This window comes from Zonotrichia albicollis, chromosome 8, assembly GCF_047830755.1.
Source record: "Zonotrichia albicollis isolate bZonAlb1 chromosome 8, bZonAlb1.hap1, whole genome shotgun sequence".
Classification (NCBI taxonomy): domain Eukaryota; kingdom Metazoa; phylum Chordata; class Aves; order Passeriformes; family Passerellidae; genus Zonotrichia; species Zonotrichia albicollis.
In genome coordinates, this window is record NC_133826.1 from 2,857,734 (window position 1) to 2,881,624 (window position 23,891).

The following is a 23,891-nucleotide window of genomic DNA, read 5'->3' on the forward strand; positions in this document are numbered from 1 at the left end:
AAAAAACCCCAACCCAATACTATGATCCCTCTCTTTTAGGCACTGCCAGAATACCCCGAGCAGCAGAGGCAGGGGCTGTCCTGGGAAGCCTGAAGGATCCCACACTTTCCCCTTAGTTCTCTATCTGTTGTTAGACTCCTCAGGAAATGTGTTCCTCTCCCTCAGCACCTGAGCCCCTCACATAGAAATGAGAGCAGAGCCCCGCTCACTCCTGAGCTGGATAATGGGATATTTTATTCCTCCCTGCTTACCAGGAGCCTGGGCATTGCCAGGAGGACTCTGGAATTGCTGGGTGGTTGGGCAGCAGCCAGAGCCCAACCCTCAGATCGGCCCCTGTGACGTTCCCAGTCAGAGTTTAAAGGTCCTTGGGTTCTTCTGGAAGGAAGGGGGGATCCCAGTGGGCACATCCATCCCATGGATGCTGAGTTCCTGGCCCAGATGGAGATCATGTGCTCTCCCACGCTCTGCAACAGCTGGAGCAGGGCTGGGATTTGCCCCTGTGTCTCAAAGACAAGGAAAATCAAAAGCTTTACCTAGTGCTGAAGGAATTATTTGGCATCACTAAACTGATTTCTGCCTGTCCTCACTTGGTGCAGCTGGATGAGCACATGGGATTGGGCACATGGGGAAGCTCAAAGCCTTAAACCCAAATTGCCTTTTCTCTGCATTTTCCATGTGATTGCGTTGAGGAACAAGGGCCCGAAGTGAACCGGGCGGGGCTGAAGGGCCGAGCCAGGGAACAGCTGGTGCAAAAACACTTCAACTTCTGCATCCCGAGCCCATCCCCGCAGATTTCCCTTCCTTCCCACCGCTCTTGATCCGCATCTGTGCAAACAGGATGAGCTACAAAAGTATAAATACAGCGGGAATGAGGGAAAGTTAAAAAAAAAAAAAATCTAAAAAGCGGCCTCCCACAGCCGGCGCTGCCCCGGGCCCCGCTGTCCCGCCCGCAGCCCATTCGGGCCGCCCCCGGCCCCGCTGCCCGGGGGAGGGCACCGGGTCCCGCCCCGCCCCCGGGCCCGCCTCGGCTCCCGCCCGGACCAGGCAGCGGGAGCGCCGCGCTGGCTCTGCCCGGGCAGGTACGGCCGCGCCGGACAGCGGGACAGCGGGCACGGATAGGGACAGCGGGACAGCGGGCACCGGGCGGGGACAGCGGGCATGGGGCAGGGACAGCGGGCATGGGGCAGGGACAGCGGACAGCGGGCGGGGACAGCGGGCACCGGGCAGGGACAGCGGGACAGCGGGCACGGACAGGGACAGCGGGCACCGGGCGGGGACAGCGGGCGGGACAGCGGGCATGGGGCAGGGACAGCGGGCACGGACAGGGGCAGCGGGCACCGGGCGGGACAGCGGGCACCGGGTCGGGTTCTGTGCCTGGGGCTGCCCGAGGGAGGGCTGGAGGTGCCTCGGAGGGGGCGCTGGAGGATGGTCAGAGGGGTGTTTGGGAAGTGCTCAGGGATGCTCCAGGGTACCCAGGGAATGGGTGGGAGCGCTTTGGAGGGTGCTCCAAGGGTGCTCTGGAGTCTGCTCCAGGGATGCTCCAAGGGTGCTCACGGCGTGCTCCTGGGTTTGCTCCAAGGGTGCTCTTGGGTCTGCTCCAGGGGTGCTCCGGGAGTGCTCGGGGGGTGTTCTGAGGATGCTCCGGGGGTGCTCAGGGCTCTTGGCCCCTGGCGTGGCTGCCCAGGGCAGCATCAGCCGTGGCTCCCTCGGGACGGGAGCGTTTCCAGAGCACGCCTGGCTCCGGGTGGGGGCGCTGAGCGTGGGAGAGGGCAGGAAAGCTCCGAGCCCTGCTGGGACCCCCAGAGGTCACCGTACGAGGGCTGGGAAGGGCCCTCAGGCCCTGGGTATTGCAGTGAAGTCCCCAGAGCTGTGTTTGGCCTCAAAGCCGAACCATAAAACCCTGCCTAGCCTCGAGGATGTGGCTCCGCCAAGCCCCAGCCCAGCCTGCGGGCTGAGCGCGGTCCCGGGGCCTCTCCCCGTTCCCTTGCCCGCGTTCCTGCCTGCTCCAGAACCGAGCAGCTCCTGGCACCGAAACTCATGTCTGGCTGTGGCCGGGGCTGTGCCGGGTTCCCTGTGTCCCAGAGGGGCAGGGCAGGAGGGCCGGGCAGCATCGCCGTTCCCCGGCCGTGCTCGCTGCCCGGGCATTGTGAGCAGCCCAGCTCTGCCGGAGCAGCCGTGCCCAGGGCAGCTTCCCTCCACTGCTCTTGCCCTTTCCTCAAGTGCAGCTTGCTCCCAGTGGCTGCAGATTCCAGCCGGCCTGAGAGCTCGGGCTGTGCTCCCGGAGAAACCAGGAGCTGCTGCTCTCATCACTGAGCTGGAGGAGAGGCTGGGTGGTCCATGAGGAAGCAGAACGTGGGCTGGATAATGTCAGCTGGAAGTTCACGTGAGTTCGGGATGGAGGAAGTCGTGGTCTGGATGCTCTGGGTGTGATGTTCGCCGTGCAGGGGTGGGAGTGGGTCTGGGCTCTTCAGGGATATCTCATTTTCCTGACAGCTCTGGGATGTGACACCAGCAGGGAGGGCTTCCCTTGTCCAGAGCCTCCCCAGATATTGAATATTTCAGCTGTGTTGCCCAAATGAAATTGGTGAACACCCAAAAGCATTGCTCATGTAGGGCAAGGGTAGCAACCACAGCAATGTGAACAAAAATCAGCATTTGCCTTTGGACGTGTTTTGCAGTCTTCCAGGTGGTTTGTGTTTGATTTTGGATGGGCTAATTGGAAAAGCTGATCTCTTAGATGATACTTGAGATGGCAAAGGAAGAGGGGAAACCTGTAACCTCCCATTAATCATTGGTTATTTGTCACTTTGGTTGTAATATTGAAAAAATAAATATATCTGTTGAAATGACAGCCTGATGACCAGGGACCTGGCTGGGGAATCTGTGGTTGAGGAGGGATCAGTGAATGGATTCATTAAAACAGCCCTGGAGCTGGAAGATGAGATGTCAGGGAACTTGTTGCTGCTGTGGGCTCTGTCAGACTCCTGGTGCAGTTTCTTGGGAGTAGGAAAATCCTGCTCCTCTCCAGAAAGTCCTGTTGTGAGGAAGGTTTTGTCTCCCAGGTATCATCCCCTCATGCAGTGCTGGGTCTGTCCCATTCCCACAGATTTCTTTGCCACCAGGCAGGAATATGACATTGCTTCCCATCAGAGAACTTCTGGAATGGGAATGTTTTGGGAGGGAGAGGTTCGCTCTCAAAGCATTCCTTGAATCAGGAGCGGTATTGAGATCCTGGGACATGGCTGCTGGATGAACACAGGCTCATTCACCAGCTCAGTGCCAATTCAGGTCCCTCCCTTGGTGGTTTTACAGCTGCCAAATATTTTAAAAGTCGCATTTTCATCACTGTGCATTGCTGCCCAACTCATCAAATCTTGGGTCTTTTTAAGGAAGCTTTGGGAGCAGCCACAGGGATGAGTGTGCCCCCACTGATGAGGGAAAAAAGTCAATATGAAAAGTTACTGTATTTTCCATTTGGTGCCCCACTTGACAGCGGTTATGTGACTCTGCCTGGCTCCAGAGCAGTGGGATGCAGATTCTGGTCAATAAAACCCTGAGCCCAGCTCCAGGGCTGTGAAGGAGCCCTTGGCTTGGGGCAGAAATCCTCACAGTGACAGTGCCAGGGGAGAGCAGCGGGGAGGAACCGGCTGCAGGGAGCTCCTGCTTCAACCTTGTTTACTTTAAACCTCAGGGGAATTCGTGTTTTGGGAAGCCTCGAGTCCTGGCCATCCCAGGGTTTAAACAGCACTTGGAAAAGAAGGTGGTGTCGTTATTAAGAAAATACCAAATATCCACCCAAATGGGCAATTTGATGGAGTCAGAAATGTGAAATATGGTGAAAAACCTACCCAGGCACAAAGGTCTCCATCCTCAAAGTGAGAATATCTTAAATTCATCTCTGCAGCTGGTTCCTCTGCCCATCAGGGTGGAATGTGGTGTGAAAAAGCTGAAACAACACCAGCAATATGTGGCTGAGGCTAGGTCAAAAACCTGGAGGAAAATCCCCATTTCCTAAATGGGCGAGAGGTGGGAAATGCTGCCCCAGGGCTCCCAGCTCCCCTTATCCTCACAGAAATCAGCAGCAGAGGAGGAAGGCGGCACATCCTCCCTCTGTGCAGCCCCAGTCTGTGAGGAGAGTGGCTTCAGGTGGCCTGAACAAGGAATGTTCCAGTGTGAGGAGGATTTTGAACTTGTCAGGAGTGTGATCAATGCGATCTCGTTGGCTGGGGTCAGAAATCGATGTGAGATGGCTCTGTGGCTCCATGGGGGATTGCAGTGGTTGTCCAGGCAGGAGGAGAGAAATGCAGACAACAGGGTTTTCCTAAAAGCACCTAAAATTTCCCACTTTGACCACGTGGGAGTTACTCAGTAACAGTGGCAGCAAAGCTTGACTTGTCCCAAGGTCAAGGAGGGACAGACCAGCAGCCATAGCAGGGTTTCATTGTTTTCCCTCAGAACTTGTGGGATTCAGGCAAAGAGAAGAGTAAATGTTAGAAACAAGGCACCTCAGATTTTTGTCTGCCTTCTGGCTGTGGAGCACTTTTGTTTCAGGGCTTTGGGTGCTTTTTTGTGCTCTCCTGGCTCTGGGAAAGAAGACTTTAGGGAAAACACCACAGTTTTCAAGGCACGGGATAAAATCACAAGAATTGACCAAGGCTTTTGTGAGTCTGTGGCTGGAATGAGCTGAAGGTCAGTCAGAAAAGAGGTTATCAGAGGAGGGGGTGAATGTGATCGTTTTCCCCTCCTGGAAAGCCAGAAAGGAGGGAGAGAGTTTGGATATCTGATACCTCCAGGTCTGACCTGTCTCTAATGGAAATGCTGGCAGGAAGCTCATAACATTTATTAGACAGCAACGAGCAGCTTTAATAAAATCAGAATGCACACAGCTTTATTACAGACTTTGGGAAGGAAAAGGCCTGAAATGGCTGGTTAAGTACCAAGGGTTGCACACCCCGGGGCTGCTGAAAGGGATCCCCTCCTTTATGGAGTGGTGCAGGGTTCATTATTCAGCTTCCTTGTGAACCCTCCGGTTCAGACCCCGGGGAGGCCCCACACGCCTCCAGGATGTTTTCCATGTGCACAGCCCCCAGCTCCAGCCCCAGCTGCTCCTCCTCCCTGCTTTTTGTGCAGAGGGGGTGGGAGCCAGCCTGGACCTCTCCATCATCAGCCACTGATGGCTTGCAGGGAGAGCTTGTCCCTCTCCAGCACTCCCAAATTGCTTCCAGCTCCCAGCTCTGCTCTGGAGATGCCCCGGGCAGGCAACAGCCGAGGGAGGTTTCTCTTGGAGTGCAATAAGGTCCTGTTGTCATCAGCCATGTGCTGAAACCATCCACTGGCCCCAGGATGAAGGCTCTTCCCATAAGTAGCAGGTTTTGCATCCTAAATCCAGTGCTGCTGTGCCTCAGCACAGAGGGAAGCCTGCCCAGCACTGTGGTGTGGCTGCAGGCCGGGATGGATCCAGCTTGGGAACTTTCCCTCCTGGTGCTGCTGGGTTTGTAGCAGGCATTGTCTGGTGTCCCCACTTTAATTCTGGCTCAGCTCAGCTGCCTTCTGCCCCCTCAAGCTGCTGTTCCAAGGGGTGCTGTGGGGCACAGGACCACTGGCAGTGGTGATTTTGTGATGCCAGACACCCATGGGAAGGTGGCTGGTGAGCTCTCAGGATTCAGATCTCATCCAGCAGCAACCCTGCTTGCTCTCACTTTGGGAAACCTCATGACAACTCCTTGCAGTGCAAACCAGGACTTTAAACTGCTTTTATTTAACTAGGTATTTATTTAATCCCACAAAGTTTTCAAACCTCTTTTTTTTCCTCCTGGAGGGAAACTCCTTCCCGTGGCTGTGCCAGCGGGCAGAGGATCACAGCAGAGATCCCACCCGTGTGCACGTCCCCAGCAGACTGGAAGTGGCTTATTTTTCTTCCTTTGCAGTGAAAACAGAATTGAAAAATCCCTACAACAAATATTCCCCGAGAGGCCATTTTTATTCCTGGTATGTCCATTTGCAGTCGGGGCTGTTGTGCAATCAGGACCGCCCGGATGGAGCAGGTTTGGGTGTAACCCTTTGGGTGCCAAGGGCCAGCCCTGTCTGTGGGTCACCCTGGGGTGATCCTGCCCCTCTGCTCAGCCCTGTGGGGCACATCTGGAGTGCTGAGTCCAGCTCTGGGCTCCTCAGGATGAGAGGGAGCTCCTGGAGTGGAGGCTGTGGAGATGAGGAAGGGCCTGGAGCATCTCCATGCCCAGGAAAGGCTCAGAGAGTTGGGCCTGGTCAGTATTGAGAAGAGATTACTGAGAAGGGACCCCATCCATGGGTATAGGTATCCAGAGGGAGGTGTCAGATGGACCAGGATGGACCAGGCTCTGCTCAGCCTCAGTGGTGCCCAGCAATGGCACAAGAGGAATGGGCAGAAAATGATGCCTGGGAATTTCCACCTGAACGTGAGGCCGAGCTTCTTCCCTGGGCAGGTTGTCCAGAGAGGCCGAGGGGTCTCTCCCTCACTGGGGATATCCCAGACCCCTCTGGACACACTCCTGAGCAGAGTGCTCTGGGGTGACCCTGCTGGAGCAGGGAGGTGGCCTTGGATGATCTAATTATCCCTTCCAACCTGAATGGGCCCGTGGTGGAGAGGAGAGGGGGTGAAGCCCAAGCCTGCCGTCCCACAGGGGTTCTCTGTGGGGAGGGAGGGAGGGCAGCAGCCCTGCCAGCATCAGGGAGGCAGCAGGGGTGGCCAGGGGGTGGATGGGAAGGCTCTTGAGCCACTTCAGAGCCGTCTGGTTCCTCTCATCCATGGGAGCAGAGCAAACCCCCCGGCAGCTTGGTGCCTGATGTGAAGCAGCAGCAGCAGCACTTTCAGGCCATGACCTCAGTTCTCATGCTTGGGGACAATCTTGGTGAGCCCCTTCCCCACTTCCCACCCTGCAGCAACCCCCTTGGGCAAAGCTATCAGAGGCTGGATGTAAATCCATCAAGCACCAGCCCATAATTAATTAATTTGCGTGTTTTGACTCCTTCCCCTCGTAGCTCCCGATTAAAAGCTTATTTAAGGGGTCACAGACTTCTTCAGTTCCGGAGGGATTAAATGTGGGAACAACTGTAGCTCGTATGTGGGTAATTGCAATGAGGAAATGCTCCAAATTAAAGCTTCCTGCTAGCTCTGTCCAGTGGGAAAACCCAACAATTCTCTCAGAGTGCCTTTAAAATCAGCATCATATAGAAATACGTGTGTTTTCCTGTTGTGCTGCTTTGCCTGGAGAACACAAGCGGCTCAGAAGAGACACACGAGCGTAACTAAAGCAGAGGAATTCAGCAGAAAAGGGAAAAGGAGCCAGCGTGCCCTGGAGCTGGTTTGGAAGCTGAGGCTCAGTAATCGCTTGTGAAAGCAGAAAGCCACGGCCCCGCGCGGTGTGGGACGGAGCCGCGTGGGAAAGGCAGAGTTTGGGAAAGGCGGAATTTCAATGATTCCTCATTCCTCGGGTAGGAAGTTTAACCCATCCGTGCCTCGGGGAGGGGCTGGCAAAAGGACAAACCCTGCTGGCTCTCTGTGCCTCCACATACTCTGCTTCCTGCACAGGCAAAACTTGTCTGCTTTTCTTCAAAGTTAATGTGTTAAAGTCCCGGCTGGGGGGTGCAGGGAGCTGGAGCAGCGCCAGCAGCTCTGCTCTCACACACCACAAGATGTGGTTTTCCTCCCCAGCATGAGGTTGGGGCTGTGCTGCTCGTTCAGCCATGGGAAAGGTGCTGGGGCTGCTCTGTGATGGCAGCCCCTGGTGAGAGCCCCCAGCAGAGCCCCCAGCTCCCAGGGGACGCCTCCACTTCCCAGGATTTGCTTTCCCAGCCCTGGAAGAGTTTTGCAGCCCTGAGCCCCTGGGCCTTTGCAAGCATGAGGCTGTGGCGAGTTCAGTGCAGAGACTGAGGGATTTGTCCCTGCTGCCAGCCTGGAGGGGCAGCAATCCAGGATGCCCGAGGGGAATGCCAATGCAGGAGCTCAGGACAGGCTTGGGACGGGCACTCTGCCCATCACTGAGCCACCCTGCCCGAAATCACAGAATCCCAGACTGGTTTGGGTTGGGAGGGACCTTAAAGCCCTTAAATCTCGTTCCACCCCTTGCCATGGGCAGGGACACCTTCCACTATCCCAGGCTGCTCCAAGCTCCATCCAGCCTGGTCTGGGCACTTCCAGGGATCTGGAGACAGCCACAGCTGCTCAGGGCAGCCTGTGCCAGTGTCTGCTGTGCCAGCTGGAAGTTGGGATGGATAACCCCAGAGCCGAGGGCTGGAGAGTTTGATGCGGAGAGCGGCACTGTCCCCACCGGGACACCCCTGTCCGCGCCGCCCATCCCGTGCGCTGCGGATGGATGGGCACGGCGACAGGGACAGGGGGCTGTGCCTGCTCCGCACGGAGGATCTGGGGACACGGAGCCCTCCTGCAGCTCCCCCAGGCTGCCGCCGGCGAGTCGCGGCTGCGTTTCCTCGGGAGAGGCGCTCCTGGAATTGCTAATGCTCCAGCCCGGAGGTGCGGCATGCGGAGCGCTGCAGCCGCAGCATCAGGTACAGCAGCAACGCCGCCGTTAATTATTGACTCTCTCTTCAATTATCAGCCCTGATAAGGCAGCACCCCCCTCGACAGCCCGGGCGGCGCTTGGTGCTCGGTGTTTTCTGGGAAAAAGAACTATTCCGTGGAAAAGTAACTCGTTTTGTGCACCGGGATTGAACTGTCCTCGCAAAGGTCATCCGAGAGCCGTGGGCTGCTCTGCTGGAAAATCAATCCCTCTTTTGTGCTTCTTGGTTTAAACTTGTGTTTGCTTTGTGAGCAAGGTCACAGCTCAGCTGACCAAGTTTGTGGCTGCTGGAGCAGGCTGGGGTCCAGCCACGCTGCGCTCGCTGCTCCGAGCCCTTGGCATGGGAGAAGATGCTGTGGAGGGAGGCGAGAGCTGCTGCTCCCCGGGGGGTTTGTGGGTGCCAGCCTAAGCAGGTAACCTGACAAAATGCTTTGCTAACCAGTTTTTCCTTTCACCACCAAGTGCTGGAGCTGCTGCTGCAGTGCAGGAGAAGAGACAGGCAGAGCTCAGATCGTGTTGTGTTACAGCTAACCAGACTGTGCTAACGTGCTGGTGGGTTATCTCGTTGTTTATAGGCTCAGGCTTAACTGTTTCCCAGTTAAAATTACTAGCAAGACGCACTGGGAGAATCGATTTTGTGGGGATTTGTGGTATGTGGTTGAGTTCATTTGTAATTTAAATGTTTGGGGGTGTCGTGGTGCTCTCCTTCCTGCTGGCTGGGGTGGATGGGGGAGCTGCTCACATTGCCTGGCAAGTGGGATGGAGTGAGAGAGGGGTTAAATGTGAGTGTAAAGAGCCAGTGCCTGAGTCCAGGCTGGTTAAAAAGACAGTGCATTGTCCCTGCCCCCAAGAATTATACCACTCTGCTCTGTGCTGTAGCCTTCTCACATATTTGGCTTCTCCGTTTCCATTTCTGTATGCACTTATACCTGCCCTGAGAAAAACAGCCTAATTCCAATCTGGATTAATCCTCCCCACTGTATAGCTAAGGTAAGAATCAGCGATGCATGGGGAGAAAAAGAAATGTTCTTCAATGTCATTTACTAGAGAAAACTCAGCAAGTGTAGAACCTGGCAGAGGGTCAGGCTAACAGGTTTCAGCAGGATGGGGATGCACCTAAAACTGTTACCCTGCCTCAAATTATGGACCCTGGGTGTAGGGATCTGCTACTTCTGGCAGATGACTTTTTATATTTTAATCTCATTTTTCTTGGGGACAGGCATGGGAGAGCAGCTGTGGGGTCCAAAGAGGCACATTTTTGGCTCTAAGCCATCTTCTCCATGCCTGAGCTGCCCTGGAGGGGCCAGGAGAACATCAGCAAGCTGGCTGGGGACATCCAGCATCCTTTTACGAGGCGATTTTGAAGTAGATTGGTCAAAGGAGAGTAGTTGTAGTATCAATTTGGGCTGCAGAGTTGGGACCCAGCCAGCTCATAAATGATCCAAATGCAATTATCCAGATATTAAAAACCATCCTATTCACTGGCTTTCCCCCCCTCCTTCTGAATAAATGACCTAGAAGAGCGGAGTGTAGCTGGTCAGGCTGGAATTGGCTGCAGTCGGAAAATTAAGGGGAAGAAACAACATTTGAGAAAGAGGTTGGTGTTTGTTTTGGCACGTGCTGTTCTCTGGCAGGAGGAGACAGAAGGAGTTGTCCTTTGTAGAAGGAGTGTGGTTTATTGGAGAGCACTTGAGCAGCTTTCCAGGAGCTCACAAGGTGCTGGGTGGGCATCAGCGTGACCCTGCAGGAGCTTTGGGGAGCTTTGATGTTTTTCTTGGGCTGGGACCTTCCTGATTTCCCATCAAGGCTCTATATTGACCACAAACATGCCCATGGGATTGACAATTGATTGTTTCTTTAAAAGGTTTTGATCTTTCAAAGTATTCATTGTAGAATCATAGAATGGCTTGGGTTGGAAGGGACCTTGAAGATCACCTCATTCCATGGGCAGGGACACCTCCCACCATCCCAGGGTGCTCAGAGCCCTGCCCAAGCTGGCCTTGGACACTTCCAGGGATGTGGCAATGTCCTGTGGTAACAGTACAGCAGGATCTGACTTCATTTTTTAGCTGGTCTTTGGTAAAGGTCAGCTGGAGCCCCTTCCTGGGGAGCTCTGGATCTGTGGTCACTGCTGAAACTCTCGCTGAGGCAAAGCTCTGCACGCAGAAAATGAGTTCAGACTCTGTTGTTTTGGTCCATGAGATGGGTGTGAGCTGGGGCTGGCTCAGCACAGGCTCTGTGCTGCTGGTCCTGCCCTGAGGGTGTTGCATAGCTCAGGGATGCACTGGAGGAGCAGGGATGGACTTCCAAGCAGCTGTGGGGCCGTCTCTGGCCAGGAACCAAACCAGATACTGTAAGGAGAATCATCAACAAACAACCTACTGTTCAGGAAACTCCCCCGTCATCCTCTGTAGCAGAAATTGAAACCAGACCTTCTCACTTGGAGCGTTGTTGTCCTTCTCACACAAGCCAGGGAGCCTCAAGCTGTGATGTCCAACTGCTCCAACCTCCTTCACCCTTCCCTGCCTCCTCCCTGGGCCTTTCTAGAGGATTTGGAGGTGAGAAGTTTCACCCAGGACCTTTCTTGGACATTCCCAGCCTTAATTCCTTGTGCTTCAGGAGGGTCTTGTCTGTGCCCACGTGATGGGAAGGAGCTGGAAATGTGTTACCATTTCTGGTACCCAGAAATGATGTGAAGATCTCAGTGTTGGCTGTGGTAGATCTCCCCCTGAAGTTGTTCCCTGAGCTGAAAGCAATTTGTCTGTGGTCCAGTGCAATTTGGTGAAGCACATCCCTGCTTTTAAACAGTGGGGATGTGCTCTGAAGTAATGGCTGTCATTTGAGCGAGATTCAACATAAATTTTGAATCTTTGCTCGTTATGGATTTTAAAATAAAGGCAAACCAGTCATTTCTGTGTGTAGTTTATAACCCTGTTGTCAGGGAGCTTTTATCAAGTTGGATATCTCCAGCTCTCAGGAGTCTGTGCCATCGATCTCAAGCCATCCCAAATGTCTGTCTGTCCTTGCTGGCACTCAAACCCTCTGTAATGCAGGGGATGTTTTACCAGGATCAGCTCCCTGGGATGTGTCTGTCAAGCACAAGTTGTTGCCTCTGGAAAAGGAGCTATTGATTTTAGCAGCTTCAAAGCCTTGGACACCACTGGGCTGCAGAGGATGGGAAGTGGGAGGGGGGTGGCCTTTGAAGGCTTGTAAGGCTTTAAGGAGAGATGAAGTTCACATGGCTTTGTTATTTTATTAAATTGGAAGTATCCATTTCTTTTTTCAAGGGTGAAGCCACTCCTCAGTCCTTGTCAGAAGATGCTTAAGTGACAGCCCAGTTAGACCCCACCATGGAGAAGACAGAAGGTATGGAGCCTACAGGTTGTTTATTTCTTCATTTATTCCTTGAAAAAATACCCCAACCAAGCCCTGGAGTGATTTCCTTACCAGAAATGCTGTAAATAACCTGTTCTGTAGATGTGGGGCTGGGTAGGCAGACACAGTGACACCCATTTAGTGGGGATTTGCCTCAGTGAGGAGCTGTGCCTGGAGCCGAGCCGGTCACCTTGGGATGCGTGTTCTGCATGGCTGCGGCTCCGAGCAGCAGCCTCTGCCCAGAGCCGTCATTTTCAAGGAATAATTTGTGACCTGGTGGCTGCAGGTGAAGCGAGGCAATGATTTTCCTGCGTGGTGTGTGCTGCTTATGCCGCTGAAAAGTTCGAACCAAACCAAAAGCCTTGAAGAATGTCATTGTCATAGATTGATCCCACATTCTATTATTGGGCTGGATTTATTATCCACCAGATTTATTATCTGTACCTACACAGCTCTGCCTGCAAAGCCTGCTGTTTGCTTAATTGCCAATTAGAGCTATGATTTCAGGAAATTTTTGGCTTCCTTGGTGCAACAATTACCTGATGCACCTCTGGAAAACCAGATCAGAGCTTGGTGCGTGTCACTGTGTGTCTGTGCAGCTTCACCACGATAATGAGCTGCCTGCCCAAAGCTGAGATGAAAAGAGAAAAAACATCACCCCCCTGCTCTAAACAAATTTTTTTTCCAAAATTCGATAATTTCTTCTTTTTCTGGGGGGATGTTTCAGCAGATGGCCAGCCGCCCAAACCCGACGGGGACCGGGAGCAGCCCCGCAGCCTCCCCTACTCCCTGGAGACACCCTACGGCTTCCACTTGGACCTGGACTTCCTCAAGTACGTGGACGACATCGAGAAAGGCAACACCATCAGGAGGGTGCACATCCACCGCAGAGCCAAGCAGCCCAAATTCAACACCCTGCCCCGAAACTTCAGCCTGCCCGAGAGCGGCTCCCGCGGCTGCTCCACCGCCGCTCCCAGCAAGAGCTGGACCTCCACCTGCTCCTTCCCTCAGCGAAAGGCGTCCCTGGGCGAGGAGCCGCCGCGGGCCCTGCTGCCGGCCGGGGCAGCTCCCGAGGAGCCGAGCTACCGGAGGAAGGCGCTGCTGGCGGAGGCGCGGCGGCAGGCGGAGCTGGGCTGGCCTCAGGCGGAGCTGGCCCGGCCGCAGGACGCGCTGAGGGCGCGGCCGCAGCTGCTGCGAGCCTCCAGCATGCCAGAGGCGCTGCCCCCAGGCCACAGCCCCCCGGCGGCACCCTCGCCCCTCCGGAGCCCTCCGCAGCCCTGCCACGGTCCCCAGAGCGCCTCCCGGCCCAGCTCGGAGGGCAGCGGCTCAGCCCCGCCGCGGGAGATGGAGCGGGACGGCTCCGCGGGGCAGCCCGGCGGGGCTCTGCCCCTGCAGCCCCCCTGGCAGAGCCAGCAGCTGCAGGTGCTGGTGGAGAGCGGGGCCGAGGAGGGCGATGCCGCCGATGGCTCCGACCTGGCCAGGGCTGAGGCAGCGGCACCGGCTGCCCTCCGGCTGGCGGAGGAGAGCGTGAGCCCTGCGGAAAGGGGGCTCTGTGTGAGTGAGATGGATCTGAACGTGCTGAAGGAAAGTGAGGAGAGGAATGTCCGAGCTGGAGGGGACAAGGAGAGCAGTGCTCCCCAGGCCCCTGAGCATGGAGAGCCCGGCGGGGTCACGGCGCTGAAGCAGCAGGTCGCTGAGCTGGAGGAGCAGCTGGCCAAGAAGAAAGAGGAGCTCGAGCAGGTCAGGGCGGTGCTGGAGCAGCAGGATCGTGAGATCCAGGAGAAGGAGAAGAGCATTAAGCTGCTGGCCAGCTCCAAAGCTGAGCTGGAAGAGCAGCTGTGGCAGGAGAAGGCCAGGGAGGCTGAGCTGTGGAGGCGCACGGGCAGTGGGACCTTGCAGCGCCTGGATGCCGCCGTGAACACCGAGCTCTCGCAGGGGACAGGGCTCCGGCAGGCCCAGGACAAGGGCATCAATGTCAATATCCCGCTCTCCACCAGATCCATCGGCTGCGGCACCCTCAGGGCAGAGAGCGCCCAGGCCGGGGAGGCGTGCAGGGAGCAGGGCCTGGCAGGCGCTCGGGCAGAGGGATGTGCTGGTGAGGCCAGCGTGGAGGCCGGACCTCCTGCTCCCTGCCTCAGGCAGCTGCAGATCCACGAGCACCCCGGAGACCACAACCAGAACCACCAGAACTCCCTCGGCAAGGCGGGCTTTGGAGAAGATGAACCTCGGGAAGGGCTGCAGGAGGAAGGGGCCCCTGGCCACGAGGAGCTCCCGGCTGTTGACCCCATTGGCCAATATGTGAAAAAGATCCAGGAGCTCCTGCAGGAGCAGTGGCTGTGCTTGGAGCACGGCTACCCCGAGCTGGCCAGCGCCATCAAGCAGCCGGCCTCCAAGCTCAGCTCCATCCAGAACCAATTAGTTAATTCCCTGAACTCCCTGCTCTCTGCCTACTCCTCACAAGGCCCTGTGGATAAGGAGAATTCCAACACGCACTATCAACAGTTGGGTAAATAATACTGGCACAGGCTTCGATGTGTCCAGGCCAAATGTTTTCCCATGTATTCCAGCATGGAGCAGGGGGGATGTGGTGGAACAGTTGTTGTCAGTCAGATCAGGAATAGTCTCGACAAAGCATGATGAGAGAGGCAAATCTCTGCACAGCACAGGTTATGGATCTGACATGGAGAAAAGCAAACAAAATGATGTAGGAGCTCATAAAGCAGTGGCTCGTTTATATGCAGGATCAGCTTCCAAAAGCTGCCACACTGGTGGCTGTTCCATCAAATAAACATTCTTTTTATTCGGGTTGCACATCTCAGTTTGCAAGAATATGAGGCTGGTGCTTATCTGGGGTAAATCAGTGTGGAGTTCTCCAGAACCCAAACCAGTCAAAATAACTGAGCAACCAGGCTGGGAAAAGACCTATCCCCACTGACAGACCTTCATCTAAAATAATTTTAGCTTATATGAAGATGGGAATCCAATGCCTGTTCTCTGGGGGAGGGAGGGAAGGGACTTTATATATAGACACTATTCAAAGTCCAGTGGAAAAACTCATCCATGTAGAATTATAGCAGATTTATGTAGGAACTTTCCAATATGTTGCTACTGGGGAAAAAAAACCCAAAAACCAAACCATTAAAATCTACTTATATTCATAGGACAAATACATAATTCCCAGTCACTTCCTTTATATTCCCAGTGACCTGGAGATGTTTGAGACCTGTATTAAAGGTGGCAGGGCAGGTTCAGGTTGTGGCCAGCTGCCTCTCTAGTTTTGCAAGACATCAAAAGACTCTCATAAGATGAAGTAAGATGCTTACAATTATGATTTGTGGCTTGTTGCTCGAGGTTGGGAATAATGATTGCTAATTATGGCACATCTGCTTAATTAATCTATTATTTTGTATTTTGGTAGAAAACTCTCCAACCACAAGTCTTAAATCCATCATGAAAAAGAAAGGTTATGGTTTCCATGCAGGAGGCAATGGGACCAAAAAGAATCTCCAGTTTGTTGGGGTAAATGGTGGGTAAGCATCCATTCAGAAGACAAAAGCTGTCTTTTCACGTGGAATGTCCTCTGTATTGCTGGAGAAGTCATTCTTTTCCCCCTCTTTCCCCCTCCTGATTAAAAGGCCAGTTGAAACAGAGCCTCTTTTCTCCCTTCTTTAATGCAGCACTGATAACCCGTGAGTAACCCGGTTAAGGAAGGGTGGTGCAGTGTTCAGGGCAGCGGGGACACGCTGGGGGCTGACACTCTCTGCACACCTTCTTGTGGGGCCTCATCCCAAACCCAGCTGGGGAAGGTGGGAATACCCCAAGGGAAGATTCCCTGGGAAGATTCCCACTGCCCTTGGTGGGTTTTGGAGGAGGCCAGCACTGCCTGGTGAGCACGCTGCCACTAACCTGCCCCACACTCCAGCAAAGCCAGCAGCACTTGGTGCAGGGCCTGGGAAGAGACTTTTTGGTAAATTAGGAATTACCTTGGGGTGAAGGAGACTTTTGGATGTGCTCCCCATTCCAGGTGTGTCCAGTATCCAGCCCTCCTTGGCCTGTGAGCCGAGCAGAGGCAGCAGCTCCTGCTGAGGTGGATGTGTGCTGGTGCAGGACACGTGTCACTGTCCCTGGGTGGGCAGGCAGCTGTGTGCCAGCCTGGGTGCTGCTTTCTGCTCACACCCTGCTGCCCTGACCTCCCAGTTGCTGGGAGATGCCAAATGGGTACAACTTGTAGGGACTGGAGGAGTCCTGGTTCCTTTGAAGAAAGTTATGGGGTCCATCCAAGTGAACATTCTGTTTTGTGGAAGATGTTATTAATATTAATACTTTTAGAGAACCAGAGGAGAGATCTCTATCAGGGCTGCTGGAATGATGGATTCAGCCCAAAAGACTTCAGCCCAAAAGCTGTGCAAACACAGCTTTTGTCTCGTGCTCCTCGAGGCCGATGCCACCTCGAGTCCCTCCTTGCCACAGGGGCCGTGCTGCTGCCACCCTGCCACCGTGCCAGCAGCTCCCAGCCTGCCCGGGCTGTGTGTGATGGACATCCCTCCAAACCCTGCAGTAACCTTGCCTGCTGCTCATTAACTGCTTCTGCCACACTCCTGCTGCTTGAGGAGCCAAAGACAGACTAACCCAGACTTCGGCTGCGGCTCAGACCTTTTAACTTGCTGCTTGTCACTCTGTGCTTCACCCAAGGCCCGTTGGGGGCAGTGAGCCTTGGTCAGGCCCGTGGCTGTGGCTGGGGAAGGAGGGAGTAACCTGTGGTGTCCTCAAATAGCTACGAGACAACGTCAAGTGAAGAGGACACCAGCTGTGAGGACAGCGACACCGAGACCGAGGACAGAGCCGGGGACGTGGAGCCCGAGCAGGATGGAAGGGAAAGCAGAGGGCCTTCCTCAGGGGAGAAGCGTGAGGAGGAGGATGATGGTGATGATGAGCAGGAGGCATCAGCAGGAGCAGCTCCCTGCTCTCAGCACCAGGCTCACAGGTAACCATGATACTGGGTGGTGATTGACCCACGGGACTGCATGGCTGGGTTGGGGCTTCTTCTGCAGGAAAGGGAAAAGGCTTTAAAGAAATAAATATTTTCTGAGTTACCACAGAATCTAATGGGGATTGATTCAGGCCCTACACTGAGTCATGTCTGGTGAGTTAGCTCATTCTCCCCTCTCATGGAAAGTTTTTTGGTAAAGTTCTTTGCAGGTTCAGGAATAAGATTTTTTTTTTCACCCCACCTTAAGGATTTTTGTAATAGATGAAATTGACCATATAAACCTGTGACTCTGGGCTTAAACCTCTGCTTAAGTGCTTGGCTTTGTACCTAAAACCTGTGTCAAGTCAATGGGACAACTTGTGTCCAATAATTTAAACACTTAAATGTGTTGAACATATTCCAACCTAATCTGCCTCTGTTCTCCTACTTGGTTCAATATCTCCTGTCCCATGGTGGATTTACAAGTCTTTTCCCTTTAGATGCAAACCCTCCGAAGATTTCCTTGCTGCCTGCCAGCTCCTCAGTGAACACCTCCCAGAAATCAGCAGCAGAAGCAACCAGCATCTGGTACAGATATTTCCCAGTCCCGTTTTGGACACGGTTCATGCTCTCTGTTCATGTTTTAATGGGTGAGATTATCCCTGTGGCACATTGCAGGCTGTGCTCTGGGACAGCTTTGTGAGGAGAGGGGGGTGAGGTGACATCTGAGTCAGTTTTACAACAGCCAAAAAGAAAGGAAGAGAGGAGGGAAAAAACAAAAAAAAAAAAGAAAGATGAAGGCTTTGTCTGGTTACTCATCCAAGTTACCACAGGAAATTCCTTTCCCCCTCAAGTTGTAGCAGCAATCACAAACCCACAGGCTGAGTGCTGCCGGGGTGGGGCCAGGAGCTGGGGCAGCCACCGCTCAGCAGGGACGGTGACAGTGACACTTTGTGTTTGCAGCAGCCTGTGCTGGCCTCCATCTCCCAGGAGTGGTTCCAGGTGTCCAGCCACAAGGCTTCCAGGCCGGAGGTGGTGGCAGCGTACCTGGAGGCGCTGGGGGACATCCAGCCCCAGCTCCTGGAGACCGTGGTGAACCTGCCTGACAGGAATGGCAACACAGCTCTCCACTACAGCGTGTCCCACTCCAACTTCCAGGTCGCAAAGCTCCTGCTGGACACGGGTAGGAACGGCCACTCTGCTCAGCCAGGGCTTCTGCTGGGCACGGGGTGCCAGTGGCTCTTGCCACGGGGTCGTGCTCCCATGAGGGATGGGTACACTGGGAACAGGGGGACATGGACAGTCCCAGACATGGCAGACACTGAAGGAGGGCCAGAGTCCTCCCAGGGAGATCAGTCAGGAGCTAAAGGAGGTGGGACTGAGGTGGGGCTGAGGACCAGGAGCCACCTACCTCCAAGGGCCCCATCCAGGAGGCAAACATGGAGGCAGGGTCCATCCAGGAGAAAAACAGGGGCCCAGGATCCATCCAAAGTACCAGGATGGGGCTGAGGACCATCCAGGAGACCTGGCTGACCTCAAGACCAGCATCCTCCCCCACAGCTTGGCTCTGGGCCCATGGATGTAGCTGGGGGTCCCAGCTGCCATGAGGGCTCATCAGTGCCCTCACACACCTTGAGGGCTTTGCAGCCTGACTTTGGGATGGCTCAGGATCCAAAAGCATGTCCCTCATGGCCCCAGTCCAGGTGGGATGGGGTGGCTCCCCAGCTTCTTGCAGCAGCCAAAGCCACATGATGGCTTGGGGCAGGAGGATCAAACCCCTGAGAGCATAAGAAACTCCCCAGCACCGCAGAAAAACTCCCATGTTAAACTCTTGAACTTTCAGCTTGTGTTGCAGTGAAAGAACAAAAATCTCAGCTGAGCCTGTACAGGGCAAAAATGTGCTCGTGGTCTGAGAGAATAGAGGCACTTTGGCCTTTTCTCATGGGCCAGACAATCCATGAAATGTTTGGGAAATGGCAGATTATCATTCCCATCTATAACCCGATTGTTGCCGCAGAGGCGCGGGGAGGGAAGGGTTTGAGGCAGGGAAGGGTTTGAGGCAGCTGCTTCCTCAGGGTGAGGCTGGAGCCGAGCCCTCACCCTCAGCCACGGCTCATTCCTCGTGGAGGAGCTGGAAATGGGCTCTTTGAAGTGAAAAATGAGTGAAATGAGGCCAGGATGTTTTCCAAGCCTGTTGGGTGATGGGCGTCTCTCTGCTGCTCCCTTGCCACTGGAGCCAAAGCAAACAGCCCACAGCTCCAACCAGCATGTGCTTGAGGCATTAATTATCCCCCTTTAATTTCTATTTGTTGTGGTCTTCAAAGTTAATTGAGTTGACCTCAACAGTTGTAATTAACTGTAGCACCAGGGGCCGTTTAATGCCACGCTCACGAGTGTGGATATTCAAAACAGATAAATCCCCGTCCTGTATCATTATGGAATAACTCCTTTTCTGGGAATATGAGATGCCACATGTTGTATGAGTCCCTCTCTCCTTCCTGTTCCCTCGGGGTGATCCCCCACGGGCTGGGTCCATCCCCTGCAGGGAAGTGCTGCCTGGACCTGCAGAACCGTGCTGGCTACACGGCCGTGATGCTGACGCCGCTGGCGGCCCCCGAGACCCGCCAGGACATGGAGGTGGTGATGAGGCTGCTGCAGGAGGGGGATGTCAACCTGAGAGCTGCCCAGGTGTGTGGCAGGGACTGCTGGGGGTGTCATTTGGGTTCCTTAGCTTCTGTGGCAGCGCCAGGCTGAGGCTCGGCAGCAGGATTGGGGTGGGAGTTGCTGCTTCCCAAACCTTCCAAAATAAACTTTATCTGAGTGTGGCCACCCAGGAGCTCCCTGGGAAGGGGTGTGACAGCTGGGGCAAATGGAGAAATTAAAAAAGAGGCTGGAAATTTTGCAAACAAGTTTTTCTGAGGCAAAAATCAGAAATGAGAAGCGAGGGGTGAACCCCAGGGCATGGGAGCCCCAGGTTTGCTGGTGAGCTTCGTCAGAGTCACACATTTTGGTTTAGGGATGAGAGTGCCCTCACCCATCTCTGCTCCCACACTGCTGTAAAAGTTAGTCCAGATCTGAATAAACTGCCCAGGAGGATTTGGGGAAGCCACATTTGGGGGCAGCTGGGAGGTTTGGCCGTGCTGCTGCAAGGACCTTCCACAAGTGAACGGTGCCTCTCACAACACCTGCTGAGGAGCCCCAGGGTGATTTGATAATAACGTGCAATAGGATGCAATATTAATAGGATTTATTATCATGTTGTACCATGCAATAATAACATGCAATGTTGTGATACCTGGTTATGGGACGTGGGTTAGGGGTGGGCTTGGCAGGGCTGGGTTAATGGTTGGACTTGGTGATCTTAGAGAGCTTTGACAAATCTAAATTATTCCATTATTCTCTATGTGCAATAATAATAATAATAATAATAATAATAATAATAATAATAGAAAAATATATCGTAATTATAATAATACATTATACTATTATATATACCATTTATATTATATTATATTATATTACATTACATTACATTGTATTATATTATATTATATTTCCCATTATATATATGAATAATGATAATTATATATTTTACTATTATTATATTTTTGTAAACATTATCAGATCATAACATATAATAATTATTATTTAGTAATAATAATTCTATATTATACAGCTGTTATAATAATTATTATAGGTATTATATAATAATGTATTATATCATATATTCTAACATTATATTATACTATTATATATGCTATACTATTATATATTATTATATATAGCATTATATATTTAAAAATATACTATTACATTATATATATACCATTATATATAAAATAATTATATATAATACTATTATTATATTATATATTTATATATAATATATATATTATATATATTATATAGTATATATATATTTATATATAATATATATATTATATATACTATATAATAGTATAATATATAATTATATATTATACTATTATACTATTATATATATATAATTATATATTATACTATTATTATATGATTGTAAATATTATCAGATCATAATATATACTACTTCTTCTTCTTCTTCCTATTATTATTATTATTATTATTATTATTATTATTATTATTATTATTATTATTATTATTATTATTATTATTACTATCCCTGAGCAGCAGAGCTGCGGGCGGGGGCGGGCTGTGGCAGGGGTGGCTCAGCCTGTCCCGTGGCCCTGCAGGGCGGCCAGACCGCGCTGATGCTGGGGGTGAGCCACGACCGGGACGACATGGTGCGGGCGCTGCTGGCCTGCCGGGCCGATGTCAACCTGCAGGACGAGGAGGGCAGCACGGCGCTGATGGTGGCCTGTCGCCAGGGCAACGCCGACATCGTCCGGCTGCTGCTGGCGCAGCCCGGCTGCCTGCTCACGCTCACGGACAAGGTGCGGCTCCGCAGCATCACTGCAGGCAGGGGGAACTCAGCTGGGATGTCCAGGCAGCATCCCCCAGGGGGGGCTTGAAGGGAAGAAGTGCCGATTTCAGTCCATTTTCTGAACCAAACCCCTGGTTTTGGTGCTGAGCTGTGGATGGGGTGGCTGTGACAGCCATAGGCTGGGCTGGTGTAACCCTAAAAAAGCCCAGACGGACTCCTGAGCATGTGGAATCAGCAGAACTTCTGCTCCAAGAAATGAGCAGCAGTAAACGCTTCCTTGAGAATGCAGCCTCTCCATGGGGATGTGTGGGATGGGGCTGGGCTGGGAGTGGGTGGAAATTCCTGCTGGGCCACAGGGCTGCGTTTGGAATTATGGAACTATTTTCTAATTAAACTATAATTTTATCTGAGCCGTGCAGGAGGGCACAGGGGCCGGGCAGAGGCACAGCTGGGCTGAGTTTGGTGTGGTTGAGGCCCAAAGGGGGGTGTGGGATGGTGACTCACTGTAAGGCAGGGAGGAACGGAGGGAGGGAAGGCCTGGGGAGGGAGCAGGGATTCACTCTGGCGGTGATGTATCCGCTCTGTGTCCTGCAGGGCGGCAACTCGGCGCTGTCACTGGCCCACGGGGACATCGCTGCGCTCCTGCGAGCCCACATCGAGCTCAGCCCCTCCCTCCCGTTGTGAGCGGGAGCCGGCGCTGCTCCCTGAGCATCCCTGCTGGGGCCGGGCCGTGCAGCGGGGCCACAACTCCCTGCACCACTCAGTAATGCTCCGTGTGCCTAATTCTCCTCCTTCGTCCCACTCACAGCCTGATCTGTGCCACAAACAACTCCAGTCTCCTCCTCTCCTCTCCTCTCCTCTCCTCTCCTCTCCTCTCCTCTCCTCTCCTCTCCTCTCCTCTCCTCTCCTCTCCTCTCCTCTCCTCTCCTCTCCTCTCCTCTCCTCTCCTCTCCTCTCCTCTCCTCTCCTCTCCTCTCCTCTCCTCTCCTCTCCTCTCCTCTCCTCTCCTCTCCTCTCCTCTCCTCTCCTCTCCTCTCCTCTCCTCTCCTCTCCTCTCCTCTCCTCTCCTCTCCTCTCTCGCACATTAGAGCAGCAATACTTAGTTTTTTGTAACCTGAGGTTATGGGTGTCCTTTTAATCGACTACTTAACTGTATCTCATTTAACTTGTAAGTTTGTGTCCTAATATTTATTATCAGCTCTTCTGTAAGTAGTGGCAGGCAGCGATTGCTCAGTGTATGTAACAACAAACACAAGCTGGATGGATTATGGAAAGCATAAAATCCTATTTATGTTTGCTTATGCGGGTTTGATGCAAGAATTAAAAATTAATGCTGTAGGAAAATATTTGAGCATGCCAGACCCAAACAGGCAGACATTGTTGTGCCTGGGTCTGGAATTACCATATGGCTGTTATTTTTCCCTAATTAAGTTGGAGCTGCCGGGGAAGTGCAGCCCAGTGACAGGCTCTGCATCTCTGGGGTGGGGCAGGGCATTGCCGGCACTGAATCCCAGCAGATTCCCAGCCCAGGGTGTGCTGGTGTTGTCCAAGAGCTCTGTGCAGTGCCTTTGCTGGCAGAAGCATTTTGTGTTTGCTCCTGGCTTTGCCTCTGCTCAGTTTTCATATTCCCAAACTCCTCCTGCAAAGCCAAGCCGTGATTTAAGTGCTGGGACTGAGTCTCCCCCACCATGGAGCACCCACAGGGTCCAGCATCACCCCAAATCTGGGTTTTTCCTTAAATCCCTTTTGCTGACAGAGAGGGAGGCAGGGCTCAGGCCCCACTTTTCTTGTTCTGCTGCATCAGGACCCACTGGGTGCTGTCCCTTGCCTTTGGTGGAGCACACCCACATCTCCCTGATTAGCTAATTACTCTTTTTTCTGTAAGCAGAAGTAAATTCTGGCCCACTCTGGTTGTGGTTCAGTCAGTTCACATCCTCACAAAATTCTCTCGAGCTGCCTTGTGCCCCCATCCTTGCAGGGAGGGGAGAACAGCCCTGACCTCTGTTTGCCATGGAAATCTGCCATCTGCTCAATCTTTTCTTCACACTTTCAGTCCAGGCATTCACTATCTCAAACTTCTATCTGCCTTATTTTTTTTTTTAATCTATAACCCAAAATGCCTCCTTTATGTACAAATAAAATGAATTAAACCTTTCCCTGTGTGTGTTCCTGTCCTCATGGCTGTGGCTTTTGTGGGGTGACTTCCCACACCTGCACAGCACCAAACCAGCCATTTTTGAGGTTTTTCTTCACATCAGTGACATCCTCCACATCCCCAGGGGGGTCCCTGCACAGATATGACAAAGTCGGATATTTTTTGCAGGAATTCCCCCAATTTGTGTACAAAAGCCAGCACAGGCATCTCTGCCAGGCCCAGCTGCAAAGAAGAAGAGCCATAACACAATTTTTGGACAGCTTTCACAGAGGTTTTTTTCCCTGAAAGCTCTGGATTCATACTTGCAGAGAGGAACTTCCCTCAGGAAGGTGGAAGTTCCAATTTCAGCACAATAAATGTGGGAGATTTTGTGCTAACCATCAGGGTGGCTTTGGGAAGTGCCTGCCTCCCCTTGAT

General features: G+C 53.0%; 1 protein-coding gene across 10 annotated transcripts; it reads left to right on the forward strand.

Annotated features, from left to right (window-relative positions):
* Nucleotides 1-934: 934 nt before the first annotated feature.
* Nucleotides 935-23,473, forward strand: KANK4 (KN motif and ankyrin repeat domains 4). Of its 10 annotated transcripts, none has more exons than XM_074545680.1 (10): nucleotides 935-1,079; nucleotides 11,843-11,921; nucleotides 12,658-14,436; nucleotides 15,349-15,460; nucleotides 16,705-16,914; nucleotides 17,400-17,487; nucleotides 17,866-18,082; nucleotides 19,445-19,587; nucleotides 21,129-21,329; nucleotides 21,914-23,473. In XM_074545680.1, exons 2-10 carry the CDS (start codon nucleotides 11,906-11,908, stop codon nucleotides 22,001-22,003), a joined length of 2,856 nt encoding a protein of 951 aa, XP_074401781.1. In that variant the 5' UTR covers nucleotides 935-1,079; nucleotides 11,843-11,905; the 3' UTR covers nucleotides 22,004-23,473. The 10 variants fall into 10 exon arrangements, with proteins under 10 accessions (XP_074401781.1, XP_074401771.1, XP_074401776.1 ...); XM_074545670.1 differs by having other exon boundaries at nucleotides 936-1,079; nucleotides 17,863-18,082; XM_074545675.1 differs by having other exon boundaries at nucleotides 936-1,079; nucleotides 12,661-14,436; nucleotides 17,863-18,082.
* Nucleotides 23,474-23,891: the final 418 nt, after the last annotated feature.